The sequence below is a fragment of the Dipodomys ordii genome, unplaced genomic scaffold, assembly GCF_000151885.1.
Source record: "Dipodomys ordii isolate 6190 unplaced genomic scaffold, Dord_2.0 Scaffold51, whole genome shotgun sequence".
Classification (NCBI taxonomy): Eukaryota; Metazoa; Chordata; class Mammalia; order Rodentia; family Heteromyidae; genus Dipodomys; species Dipodomys ordii.
In genome coordinates this window covers 3160128-3173728 of record NW_012267267.1, presented here as the reverse complement: position 1 = coordinate 3173728, position 13601 = coordinate 3160128, and the positions used below count along the sequence as shown (strand labels likewise).

At 40.0% G+C, this 13601-nt stretch overlaps 1 protein-coding gene across 1 annotated transcript in view; it reads left to right on the top strand.

The window, feature by feature from the left end:
• The window catches only part of Dock7 (dedicator of cytokinesis 7), a 172569-nt gene that overhangs the window by 109315 nt on the left and 49653 nt on the right, over positions 1-13601 (top strand). The window contains exons 28-32 of the mRNA XM_013020621.1: positions 389-558; positions 4069-4223; positions 6274-6456; positions 6557-6692; positions 13118-13214. Of these exons, the coding sequence (XP_012876075.1) occupies positions 389-558; positions 4069-4223; positions 6274-6456; positions 6557-6692; positions 13118-13214 (741 nt within the window). The remainder of the gene's footprint in view (positions 1-388; positions 559-4068; positions 4224-6273; positions 6457-6556; positions 6693-13117; positions 13215-13601) is intronic.

The following is a 13601-nucleotide window of genomic DNA, read 5'->3' as shown; positions in this document are numbered from 1 at the left end:
GCTAGCCTTGAGCTGAAGAGCTGAGGGACAGCGCCCAGGCCCAGAGTTCAGGTCCACGACCGGACCAAAAAAAAAAAAATTAGTCTAATTCCTATTAAGTTCTTTAAATTCAAAAGCACAATTAAGAAGTTAATGTCAAAATGATGTTTTATTCACAAGTGATTTTATATCTTTCCTTTTGGCTCAGTTCTTACTTTATAAATTTTATACTTTAATGTATTTTACTTACTTTCAGATTACTAGTGTTTTATAGAAATACATGCAAATATAAATTCTAAAGTTAAGAAACTAAACCACATTGGTTGATCAACCTGATGTGCTGTTTGTTTTAAAGATATTAACTAATCACTGTGACCTTACTACTTCTTCACGTCTTCTTTTTAAATAGACTGTTTGGATTGCATAAGAAAGTCATCAATATGGTACACAATTTACTATCCAGTCATGACTCTGACCCACGGTACTCTGACCCTCAGATAAAGGCTCGGGTGGCCATGCTGTATCTTCCTCTGATTGGTATTATCATGGAAACTGTACCTCAGCTGTATGATTTTACAGGTACTTTGTATAATTAAGAGAAGTCTTAAAACTTGGTATCTAAAAAAATTGGAAAATATCTCCATGATAAAGATCTTCAGAAAATAAGTAAATGGAAATTATACTAACTAAATATTTAGCCATATTGATTAAAATTTTTGACTACGTGAGAAAATTCAGAACAAAATTCTATGTACTAGAGTTTTTGTTTTGTTTTGTGTCAGTCCTGGAGCTTGAACTCAGAACCTGGGCACTGCCACTGACCTTTTGTGCTCAAAGTTTATGCTCTGCCATGAGTTCCATTTCCCAATCTTTCCTGCTTTTGCTGACTTTGAACCGCGATCTTCAGATGTCAATCTCCTAAGTAGCTAGGATTGCAGGTGTGAACCACCGGCACCAAGCAGATATACTATTTTTATTGTTGTTTTTTATTTTTGGCATGATTGAGATCATAATTAGGACTTCATAATTGTTAGGTAGATGCTATACAACTTGACGCATACCTCCAGGTCCTTTTTGTTTTAGGTATTTTTAATATAGAGTCTCACATTATGCCTGGGCCAACCTAGGCTGTGACCCTCCTACTTATACTTTCCTAGTAGCTGGGATGATAGGCATGAATCACCACACCCAGCTTTTGTTGATTGAAGTGAGGCTCTATGAACTTATTTTTCTCTATGATCATCTCATCCTTAGGATTATAGGCATCAGCCATCATACTCAGCTTTAGATAATTCTTATGATGAATTTTTAAACTTAGTTTTCAAGTGCTAGGTGCTGGTGGCTCACACCTGTAATCTTAGCCACTCAGGAGGCTGGGATCTGAGGATCATGGTTCGAAGCCAGCCTAAGCATGAAAGTCTATGAGATTTATCGCCAATAAACTATGTGGAAAAAGCCAGAAGTGGCACTATCTGTATCTCAAGTGGTAGAGCACTCGCCTTTAGCAAAAGCAGCTCAGGAATAATGCCCAGGCTCAGAGTTCAAGCCCCAGGACTGGCAAAAATAAGAGTTTTCAAATTATGAGTTTATAAATTTAATGACCACCTTTTAGAAAATAGGTGTGTGTATGTGAGTGCGCGTGTGCGCACGTGCATGCGCGCATCTTAAATGACTACAGTAAAACTTTACAGCTGACTAGTACTTTAGTATCAACTTTGTACATAGTTTATTCATAAATGTATATAATTAACATTTACCCAAATAAGAATTATGTTTCTATTTTTCTCTAACATTTGGTTAGTAAGTTGAAATTATATTGCTTCCTAAAAACTAGAACTCTGTGGATGCTAGTGTTTTACACCTGTAATCCTAGCTACTCAGGAGGATTACAGTTCATAGCCAGCCCAGGCAGGAAAGTCTGCAAGACCATTATCTACAATTAGCTACCCAAAAAAAAATTAACTGAAAGTAGAGCTGTGGCTCAAGTATAGAGTGCTAGCCTTGAGCAAAAAGCTTAGGAACAGCACCCAGGCCCTGAGTTCAAGCCCCAGGATTAGCACACATGCACACACACACAAATCTACATTCCACAAGGTTTTATTCCTCTTGCTCTTAATATTTAAAGTTTACTTAGATGTCATATTTAGACTCTTTTTTTGTCCAGATACGTGCAATTTAAGATAGCAGTTGACTTTATTAGAATATTTCCAGCTTAAGAAAGATAAAAACATTTCTGGAATGCTGATATATATTAGGAGCTTTAATAGTACTGGTAATTCAATGATAACCAACTTTTTGTGTGTGAGTGATGGGGGTTTTCTTCTCAGTATTTTGTCTACTAAAACAAAATTCCTCCCTTGAAAGCAGAAATATTTATATTATTAACTATTAGGTTAAAGTTCTCTGCAGACTACAAATTACTGTAGAAATGAGTTAATGTTTAAAATACTTGGAAGAAGTAACTAATGACAGATAACCCTTGTACAACATGGGTTTGAACTGTGTGGGTCTATTTATAGGCCTTTGGGCAGAGGAGAAATGAAATTACAAGCATTTTTTTTAATTCACAAATTATATAACCTGGGAGTGCCAAAATAATTAAAATAAAGTCAGATATGTCATGAATATGTAAAGACTACATAGGTAATTAATCTCTTTTTCCAAAAATTTACCATCTAGGGCTGGAAATGTGGCTTAGTGATAGAATGTTTACCTAGGATTCATGAAACCCTTGGTTCAATTCCTCAGTACCACATAAACAGAAAAGCTCCGGAAGTGGCACTGTGGCTCAAGTGGGAAAGGGCTAGTCTTGAGCAAAAGAAGCTCAGAGACAGTGCCCAAGCCCTGAGTTCAAGCCTCAGGTCGGGCAAAATAAAAAATAAAAGTGAATACCAAATGTATTATAAAAAGTTAAAAACTATTAAGATATTCTGAAATTCAAACTAGTACAGTTTAGAAAAGTAGAAGCAACATAAAAATACACTTAAGAGGGGCTGGGAAGGTGGCTCAGTGGTAGAGTGCTGCCTTGTATGCATGAGGCCCTGGGTTTAATTCCTCAGCACCACACAAGAAGAAAAAGCCAGAAGTGGCTCTGAGCTCAAGTTGTAGAGTGTGTAGTGTGTACTGTCCTCTCTAATAATTTTGTGCCCACCTCCTGTTGCTATTCTGGATTTAAGTTTTGCTTAAAATGCTGTGTGACCCTAATCATCTCTATATGATCAGTTCATCCAGCCAGTAAATTGTGTATCACAATAAAAAGTGAACAATCATTGGTTCTTACCTATTTTTCACAGCATTGAATACAGAAAACTTAAAAAGTATGTATTCATCAACTTTATGGTAATGTTAAGGCTTAATCAACAAGCTATAGTTGGTTAAGTTTTTGAAGAATTAAAAGTTACACATAGGGTTATTTTGTCGTTGTTACTGATTTTGTTTGTGTTTGCTGTTTCTAGAGCTTGAACTCAGGGAATAGGTGCTGTCCCTAAGCTTTTTTCTTTTTTTTCTCTCCCCCCCCCCCCCCCCCCGATTGTGGGGCTTGAACTCTGGGCCCTCTTCAGCTCAAGGCAAGCGCTCTACCACTTGAGCCACAGCGCCCCTTCTGGTTTTGAAGTGGTTTATTGGAGATAAAGTCTCACAGGCTTTCCTGCCAGGGCTGACTGGAATCGTGATCCTCAGATCTCAGCCTCCTGAATAGCTAGGATTACAGGCGTGAGCCATCGGTGTCCGGCTTCCTTAAGCTTTTTTGTTCAAGGCTAGTGCTCTGCCACTTGAGCTACAGCTCAACTTCTGGCTTTTTGGTAGCTAATTGTAGATGGGAGTCTAATGGACTTTCCTGCCTGAGCTGGCTTTGAACTTCAGTGCTCAGATCTAAACCTCCTGAATAGCCAACATTACAGTTGTAAGCTTCTAGCTACCACCTGGCTTTACATTTGGTTTTTTAACTAGGTACTTCTAGACTCTACATTGTTCACACTGTCTATTAGATGTTTATAGGGTTTTCTTCTGAAGAATAATGGAGAAAAGAGGAAAATAATTGTGTGCTTTATTAACTGTTGGTTGAGCTAACTGATTTTGGTTTTCTGTCAGAAACTCACAATCAGCGAGGAAGACCAATTTATATGGCTCCTGATGATTATGAAAGTGAAAATGGAAGTATGATAAGCCAGACTGTTGCCATGGCAATCGCAGGAACATCAGTCCCTCAACTAACTAGACCTGGCAGTTTCCTACTCACATCAACGGTAAAACATTCCTCTTGCAGAAATGAAAGACACATACTTAAATAACTGAGACTATTGTATTAGCTGAAGCAAGAGTACTCTTAAGTTGTATTTATTACATGAAAACATTAAAGTTTTTAGAATATTGTCTGCTTTGTACCAAATTGTTTTAAAACTATTATGTCATAGTTGATGAGATAAAAACCCTATGTTATGGCTGTTACGGCATTCAGAATTTTGAAAATTTCCACCATGGCACGCTTGCGCACGTGTGTGTGTGTGTGTGTGTGTGTGTGTGTGTGTGTGTGTGTGTGTGCACATGCGCGTGCGCGTGTGTTGATACTGGGACTTGGACTCAGAACCTGTATACTATACCTAAACTTTTGTGTTAAAGGCCAGTCAGTGTTCTACCACTTGAGTTACAGCTCCACTCCCAGCTTTTGATGGTTAATTAGAGGTAAAAGTCTCACAGACTGGGCTGGGAAGGTAGCTCAGTGGTAGAGCGTTTGCCTTGCATGCCTGAGGCCCTGGGTTCGATTCCTCAGCACCACATAAGGAAAAAGCCGGAAGTGGCGCTGTGGCTCAAGTGGTAGAGTGCGAGCTGAGGGATAGCACCCAGGCTCAGAGTTCAGGCCCCACAACTGGACCCAAAAATAAAGTTTCACAGACTTTTGTGCACCAGGCTGGTTTCAAACTGTGATCCTCAGATTTCAGCCTCCTGAGTAGTTAGGATTACAGGCCTAAACCTCTGTCACCTGTCTCTACACAGCTTTTTTAGTTTTAGGAGACCTGATCTCTGTGTAGCCCAGGTTAGACTTTATCTTGCAGTCTTTTTGCCTCAGCCATTTTAATGCTGGCATTATAGAAATGCCAGTTCTGCTTTGTATTCAAAATGTCCTGCTATAGACCAAAACAAACTTCTGTTACTAAGAAAATATTAAACTTCAGGCATTAATTGTAAGGCTTTATACTACTGTTTTATACAAGTGTTATCTAAATCAAGTGATGTGTATGTGTGTGCGCGCGCGTACACGTGTGTGCACGCACGCACTTGCCCTAGCCCTAGGGCTTGAACTCAGGGCTTGCTGTCCCTGAGCCTTTTTGTTCAAGGCTAGCACTCCAGCACTTGAGCCACAGCTCCTTTTCTACCTTTTTCTGATAGTTAATTGGAGATAAGAGTCTCACAGATGTTCCTGCCTGGGCTGGCTTGAACCTCCATCCACAATTCTCAGCCTCCTCAGTTGCTAGGATTACAGTAACTGGTGCTGGGCTTTGTTTTTGTTTTTTGGTGAGAGTCCTGGGGATTGAACTAAATGCCAAGGCGCTGTTCATGAGCTTTTTTACACAAGGCTAGCACTCTTACCTCTTGAGCCACAGCTCTTCTTCTGGCTTTTTGGAGATAAGAGTCTCACAAACTTTCCTGCTTAAGCTGGCTTCAAGCCACAATTCTCAGATCTCAGCCTCCTGAGTAGCTAGAATTATAGGCATGAGCTACCAGTACCTGGTATAAATGGGTCTTTTAATTATCTAATTTTTAAACAATTTTCATTTTACTTTTCTTTTATGTATCAATTTAATATTTATTTTCTGATTTTTGAGACAGGGGTCTCACTATGTACTCCAGGTTGGCCCCAGATTTGTTAATGTGGCTCAGGCTGGCATTAAACTCATAATCCTTCTACCTTAGCTTTTTTTTTTTTTTTTTTTTTTTTTTGGGTCTGGTCATGGGGTCTGAACTCTGGGCCTGGGCGCTGTCCCTCAGCTCTTCAGCTCAAGGCTAGCGCTCTACCACTTGAGCCATAGCACCACTTCCGGCTTTTTTCATTTTGCTTATGTGGTGCTGAGGAATCGAACCCAGGGCCTCAGGCATGCAAGGCAAGCACTCTACCACTGAGCCACCTTCCCAGCCCCCTACCTTAGCTTTTATGTGCTGGAATTATAGACATGCACCAGTATGCCTAGTTTGTTACTTTTAGAGAGAAAACATCCAATCTATCTTGTCTATTGGCAACCAATAAATAAGAACCAATCACTGATTAGTAGGTCTCATTCTATTGCTTTTTCTTTTCAGAGTGGCAGGCAGCATACAACATTTTCAGCAGAATCAAGTCGGAGTCTTTTGATCTGCCTACTTTGGGTTCTCAAGAATGCGGATGAAACAGTTCTACAAAAATGGTTTACAGATCTCTCAGTTCTACAACTAAATCGTCTGTTAGACCTGCTTTATCTTTGTGTATCTTGCTTTGAGTACAAAGTAAGTAGCCGTTGTAACAAGAAAGGAAAAATAATGTTGAAAATCAGGAAGAAAATTTTCTCAATGCCTGTTTGTTTGTTTTTTAATGTATAAATTTTAGGGAAAAAAAGTATTTGAAAGAATGAATAGTTTGACCTTTAAGAAATCAAAAGACATGAGAGCAAAGCTTGAAGAAGCTATTCTTGGAAGCATAGGTGCTAGGCAAGAAATGGTGCGCCGAAGCCGAGGACAGCTCGGTATGTACACAATATCTTCTCCTGGTGAGGATTCTTTTCATTTTCTTGAATTATATATTATAGATATCATTGTTACAGGTTTTCAGTGGCAGTCTGTTTTTTTAATTGTTTTCTGAGTTAACTTTAGTAATTATTTCTCTGCAGTATGCAAGTTGGAATTCTGACTTTAAAAGGGTGAAAGTACTTCCCAGTTTGCTTTGGATAGTCTCATTTAATACATGGTACCCTGTGTAATTTTTTTTTGGTCGGTCATGGGGCTTGAACTCTGGGCCTGGGCTCTGTCCCTGAGCTCTTCAGCTCAAGGCTAGCACTCTACCACTTGAGCCACTTCTTGTTTTCTGTTGGTTAATTGGAGATAAGAGCCTCACGGACTTTCCTGTCTGGGCTGACTGTGAATCAAGATCCTTAGATCTCAGCCTCCTGAGTAGCTAGGATTACAGGCATGAGCCACCAGTACCCGGCTTCCCTGTGTAATTATTAATAGTCTGATTTGCCATTCGCATTTATTGCATTACTGAGATTTGAAATCTTGGCCTTGTACTTACTAGGCAAGCACTCTTGCATGTACACTACACTTGAAGCTCCCCAGTCATGTTTGTTTGTTTTCTGGTACTACGGTTTGAACTCAAGGCCTTACACTCTCACTCACCTTTTTTTGTGTGTGGGGGAGGCGCTGTTGTGGTGCTTGAATTCACTGCCTGGGCACTGTCCCTGAGCTCTTTTGCTCAAGTCTAGTCATCTGTCACTTTGAGCCACAGCACTACTTTTAGTTTGCTGGTGATTAATTGGAGATAAGTGTCACCCATTTTCCTGCCTGTGCTAGCTTTGGACCACGATCCTCAGATCTCAGTTTCCTGATTAGCTAGGATTATAAGTATGAGCCATCAGTAGCCCAACACTTTTTTTTTTTCTATCACTGTTGGTACTGTACCTCTTAAAGGTATGCCCAATTCCAGCTGGTTAATTGGAAATAAGGATCTTGAAGACATATTCCTAGTTTGGTTTTGATCCAGATCCTTGCCTCCTGAGTAGCTATTATGATAGGGATGCGTCACAGGAAGCTGGTTTTTCCCTCTTTTAAAGCAGATTTCAGATTTTTCCTTCTAACAGATTTAGTCTGACACTAAAACTGAGTATAAGATCCAGAGATTTACCTGCCCAGACATATGTGTATCTTCTTCCATTGTCAACTCCCTATAGAGTGGCATATTTATTATAGTTGTCTCCATCAACACCTAGTGTTCATTCTATTGAACATGGCTTTTTACTACTAAAATTATTTTTCTTTGTTTTGTTTTGTTTTGTTTTGGGGGGGGGTTGGGTCGTGGGGCCTGGACGCTGTCCCTCAGCTCTTCAGCTCAAGGCTAGCGCTCTACCACTTGAGCCACAGTACCACTTCCGACTTTTTTCTTTTTGCTTATGTGGTGCTGAGGAATCGAACCCAGGGCCTCATGCATGCAAGGCAAGTGCTCTACCACGGAACCACCTTCCCAGCCCCAAGTATTTTTCTTTGTATAATAAATTAATATGCCCTTTATCAAAAATTTTGGCCACCAAACACAAATATTAGGAAAAATAGCAGTAGCACTTGAACTTTATTTCTTTTTTTTGGGCGGGGGGTCCGGTTGTGGATCCTGAACTCAGGATCCTGAACTCAGGGCCTGGGCGCTGTCCCTCAGCTATTCAGCTCAAGGCTAGTGCTCTACCACTTGAGCCACAGTGCCACTTCCGGCTTTTTTCTTTTTGCTTATATGGTGTTGAGGAATCAAACCCAGGGACTCATGCATGCAAGACAAGCACTCTACTACTGAGCCACCTTCCCAGCCCCTGAACTCTATTTCTAATCCCAGGTCTGGTATATTGGTTGGCCTTATCCCTTAATCCTCCCACCTTCCTTTCTGTCATCTATTTGTGACTGTTCAAGAACTTCAAAGATATGGTGCCAGTGGCTTAAAACTATTCAAGAGAAGAACCTCGGGGAAGGGAGGGAGGGAGGGGATGGTAGGGGGAAAACAATGGAGGGGGTAACAATGTTCAAGAGGAAGTGTACTCATTACCTCACTCATGTAACTGTAACCCTCTGTATAGTATCTTTACAATTAAAAAAAAAAAACTATTCAAGAGGCTGAGATCTGAGGATTGCAATTCATAGCCTGCCTGAGCAGGAAAGTCCATGAGACTCTTATCTTGACTTCACTACCAAATAGCCAGAGTAGAGTTCAAGTAGTAAAGTGCTAGCATTGAACAGAAAAACTCAGGGAAGCCTGTAATCCTAGCTACTAAAGAGGCTGAGACCTGAGGATTGCAGTTCAAAGCCAGCTCAGGCAGAAAAGTCCATGAGACTCTTACCTCCAATAAACCACCAGAAAACAGGAAGTGGCACTGTGGCTCAAGTTGTAGAGCACTAGCCTTGAGTACAGAGAGGCTTGGGAATAGAGCCTAGGCCCTGAGTTCAAGCCCCAGGACTAGCAAAAAGAAGAAGATAATGTAACAACTGATCTTATTGCCTTTGTAAACGTTTGGAATTTCCAAAGTTATATACAAATAATATTATTGATGAGTTTTTGTTTCATTTTGTTTTGTTTGGTCAGTCATGGGGTTTGAACTCTGGGTCTGGGCGCTGCCCCTGAGCTCTTCAGCTCAAGGCTAGTGCTCTACCATTTGAGCCACAGTGCCACTTCAGGTTTTCTGGTGGACTGGCTATGAACCACAATCCTCATCTCAGCCTCCTGAGTAGCTAGAATTACAGGCATGAGCCACCAGTGCTTGGCTATTGATGAGTTTTTAAATCATCTGAACATATAGTACGTGCTAACAGCACTGTATATTTATTAACAAAAATATGTGTTAATGTGATTTAGTATTTTCTCATTATAGTTTTCTGACAGTTCATTAACATAGTGGTCATTTACTTAAGTAGCTTTTTATATGCTATATATGTTTGGAATTTTATAATGAGTAAGAATTTGCCTGTGAAAGAATTAATTTGGCACTATTTTTAACTTTAGTTACATATCATTTACAGTGTAATTTTTTGTGTCCTTTTAACTTACTATGGCACTATTTTTAACTTTAGTTATATGTAGTTTACAATGTAATTTTTTGTTAACTATGTCTGTGAAAGTATAAAAATATTTTTTACTTAGAATATTCAATTATTTTCATAGCCTAAAGAATAATTATTTTACATAAGAAATTAAAAAATAAAGAACTTGCCAAAGATCATAAGCTAAGTGATAGGAACAAAATTTTTGTATTTCCAATTTAATATTCTTTGTATTCTACATTTCTTTCAAAGGCTTATATTTAGAATTAATCTATTAACAGTTATAAGCTATTATATGTTTGTTATATTTTAAACTTGTTAAATGTTTTTGTTTGTTTGTTAAGTGTTTTTACATTTTAAACTTGTAGGCCTTAGGAACATCTATGGCCATTTGAATATAACACTTGAACTTGTTTTTGCAAAGTTAAGCCTCTATAATAATTATTTACATTTAGACATTTAAGCTAGGTCACCTAATCATAGATATTCTTAACTAAAAAAAATAGGTGTTAATATTGAAATGAAATAGATTAAAGATACTTTGCTAAGTATCTTAATATGTGCATTTTTCTTACTTTCATAAAATTAATCAACACTAAGATTTAAAAGTATAAAAGGGAAGCCGGGCGCTGGTGGCTCACGCCTGTAATCCTAGCTACTCAGGAGGCTGAGATCTGAGGATCGCAGTTCAAAGCCAGCCCGGGCAGGAGAGACCGTGAGACTCCTATCTCCAATAAACCACCAGAAAACCGGAAGTGGCGCTGTAGCTCAAGGGGTAGAGCGCTCGCCTTGAGCTGAAGAGCTGAAGGACAGCACCCAGGCCCAGAGTTCAAGCCCCACGACCGACAAAAAAAAAAAAAGTATAAAAGGGAGTGAGGGAAGGAAAGAAACAAAGGAAAGAAGAAAAAACACACAAACCTGGCTGTTACTATATCAAATAATTATTTCTCATTATTTTTAAAAATTTTTATTATAAAGGTGATGTTCAGGACTGGGAGTGTGATTTGGTAGTAGAGTGCTTGCTTAGCATGCATAAAGCCCTGGGTTCGATTCCTCAATACCATATAAACAGAAAAAGCCGGAAGTGGCACTGTGGCTCAAGTGGGGAGTAGCTAGCCTTGAGCAAAAGAAGCTCAGGGACAGTGTCCAGACCCTGAGTCAAGCCCCAGAACTGGCATGGGGAAAAAAAGAGGGGGGAGGTAATATACAGAGGGGTTACCCATTATTTTAATTCCTAGTTGAACTTTAATTTTTTGCTCCCAATCAATTTAAAATCTCATCTTTTTCATGAAGGACTATTAGTTTTTTTGGTTGAGTACTTGAAATCTGATTGATTTCTGTTGTTGGCTTATACATTTCTCCACAATGCTTAGTGCCTTCTTCCCTTATAATGTATTTGTATGAATCATTTCTTTTGGGGGGGGTCCAGTCGTGGGGCCTGAACTCTGGGCCTGGGCGCTGTCCCTCAGCTCTTCAGCTCAAGGCTAGCGCTCTACCACTTGAGCCACAGTGCCACTTCTGGCTTTTTTCTTTTTGCTTATGTGGTGCTGGGAATCGAACGCAGGGCCTCAGGCATGCAAGGCAAGCGCTCTACCACTGAGCCACCTTCCCAGACCTGTATGAATCATTTCTTGCCCCTTAAAAGACCCATGGCACTGGGCAAAGTGGTTCATGCCTATAATCATAGCTACTCAGAAAACTGAGATCTGAGGATCATGGTTCTAAGCCAGCCCTGTAGGAAAGTCTGTGAGGCACTTGTCTCCAGTTAACCACCAAGAAGCTGGAAATAGAACTGTGACTCAAGTAACAGAGTACTAGTCTTGAGTAAAAAAGAAAAGCTCAGGGATAGTACCCAGGCCCTGAACTCAAGCTTCAGAACTAACCCAGTAAAAAGACCCTTAACATTCACATCTAGACTAGACCACCTGAGAGAAATCCTACCTTCCTCTTTCCTTGCCCCATATAGAATAGATCCAAGCAAGCAGTTATTGTCATTATTATTATTTGTGGTAGTGGGGTTTTGAATATAAGACTTCATACTTGCTACTCAGGTTCTCTACCCCATGAGCCCCATTATCTCCAGTTCTTTTTGTTGTTTTGTTTGTTTTGCTAGTACTGGGAGTAGAACCCAGAACATACTTGCTTAACTTGCTTGCTCAGCTGGTACTCTGTCACTTGAGCTATGCTTCCAGCCAGGCTTCTTGCTTATTTTGTTTGTTTTTTTTCTTTTTTCTTTCCTTTCTTTTTTGTTGCGGGGGGGGGGGGGTCCGGTCATGGTGCTGAACTCTGGGCCTGGGTGCTATCCCTCAGCTCTTCAGCTCAAGGCTAGCGCTCTACCACTTGAGCCACAGAGCCACTTCCGCTTTTTTTCTTTTTGCTTATGTGGTGCTGAGGAATCGAACCTAGGGCTTCATGCATGCCAGGCAAGTGCTCTACCACTGAGCCACCTTCCCAGCCCCTTCTTGCTTATTTTGAAGATAGATATTTGTGAACTTCTATGCCAGGGCTGCCTTTATAGAGTCTTGCTTTTTGTCCTGGCTGGCCTGGGCTGCAATCCTTTATTTATGCTTCCTGTGATAGCTGGAATGATAGAGGTACACCATAATACCCAGCTATTGATTAAATGAGTTGTCTCAAGAGATTTGAGATCCATACGCTTCAATCATGATCTTCCCAATCTTCACCTCCAAAATAGCTAGGAATACAAGCATGAACCATTGACACCTAGCAAGAAGCAATTACTTGCAGAATTCATTCCATTTTGTTTACTTGTTGAACAGAAGCTTATTGATCTCTTGACATGTGCCAGACACTTTACCAGCCTGGACATAAAATTCTGGACAAAACACACCATTTCTCTCCCAAAGTAACTTGTGTTCTTGTGGCCCCAAGTGCTGTTGACAGGAAAAATCAAACTCAGAGGAGAAGCATTTTTGGAGAGTTGGAAAAGGCTTTCTAATGAAGTGATAAAAGGTTAATCAGTGGAAATTAGTACCAGAACTATGAAGTAAAAGGAACATAGCAATTGTACATGTCCTAAATCAGTAGCATATATAGAAAGTCTTTAGGCTCATAGGTAATATCAAGGAGAGTGTCATGGCTAATGAAATAAGCAAGAAAGTGGTAGAAAAAAAATGATCATATCCTTCAGGCCCTGAAAAGAAAATCAGGATTAGAACCTATGCTTCTTTAAATCCTCTATACTCTGAATCTTTTTAAAATAAGAAGGACCGTTGCCATGTTCTTCCACTTGTACTGAGAGTAGAATGATTGTATACAAAATTAATGATATGGAGTATTTCTTGTATATTTGCAAATATAAACATACATGGTCCAACTGAAATAACATTTTAAAAATCATTTGAAATTTACTTGACAGAGAGAAGCCCATCTGGAAGTGCTTTTGGAAGTCAAGAAAACCTGAGGTGGAGAAAGGATATGACTCACTGGCGTCAGAATACAGAGAAGCTTGACAAGTAATATAACCTTATATTTGATATTTCTATTTTTTTTTTGGGTCTGGTCGTGGGGCCTGAACTCTGTCTGGGCTCTGTCCTTCAGCTCTTCAGCTCAAGGCTAGCGCTCTACCACTTGAGCCACAGCGCCACTTCCAGCTTTTATCTTTTTGTTTATGTGGTGCTGAGGAATCGAACCCAGGGCCTCAGGCATGCAAGGCAAGCACTCTACCACTGAGCCACCTTCCCAGCCCTCCATGAGACTCTTTTTTTTTTTGTCTGGTCGTGGGGCCTGAACTCTGGGCCTGGACGCTGTCCCTTAGCTCTTCAGCTCAAGGCTAGCGCTCTACCACTTCAGCCACAGCGCCACTTCCGGTTTTTTTCTTTTTTGCTTATGTGGTGCTAAGG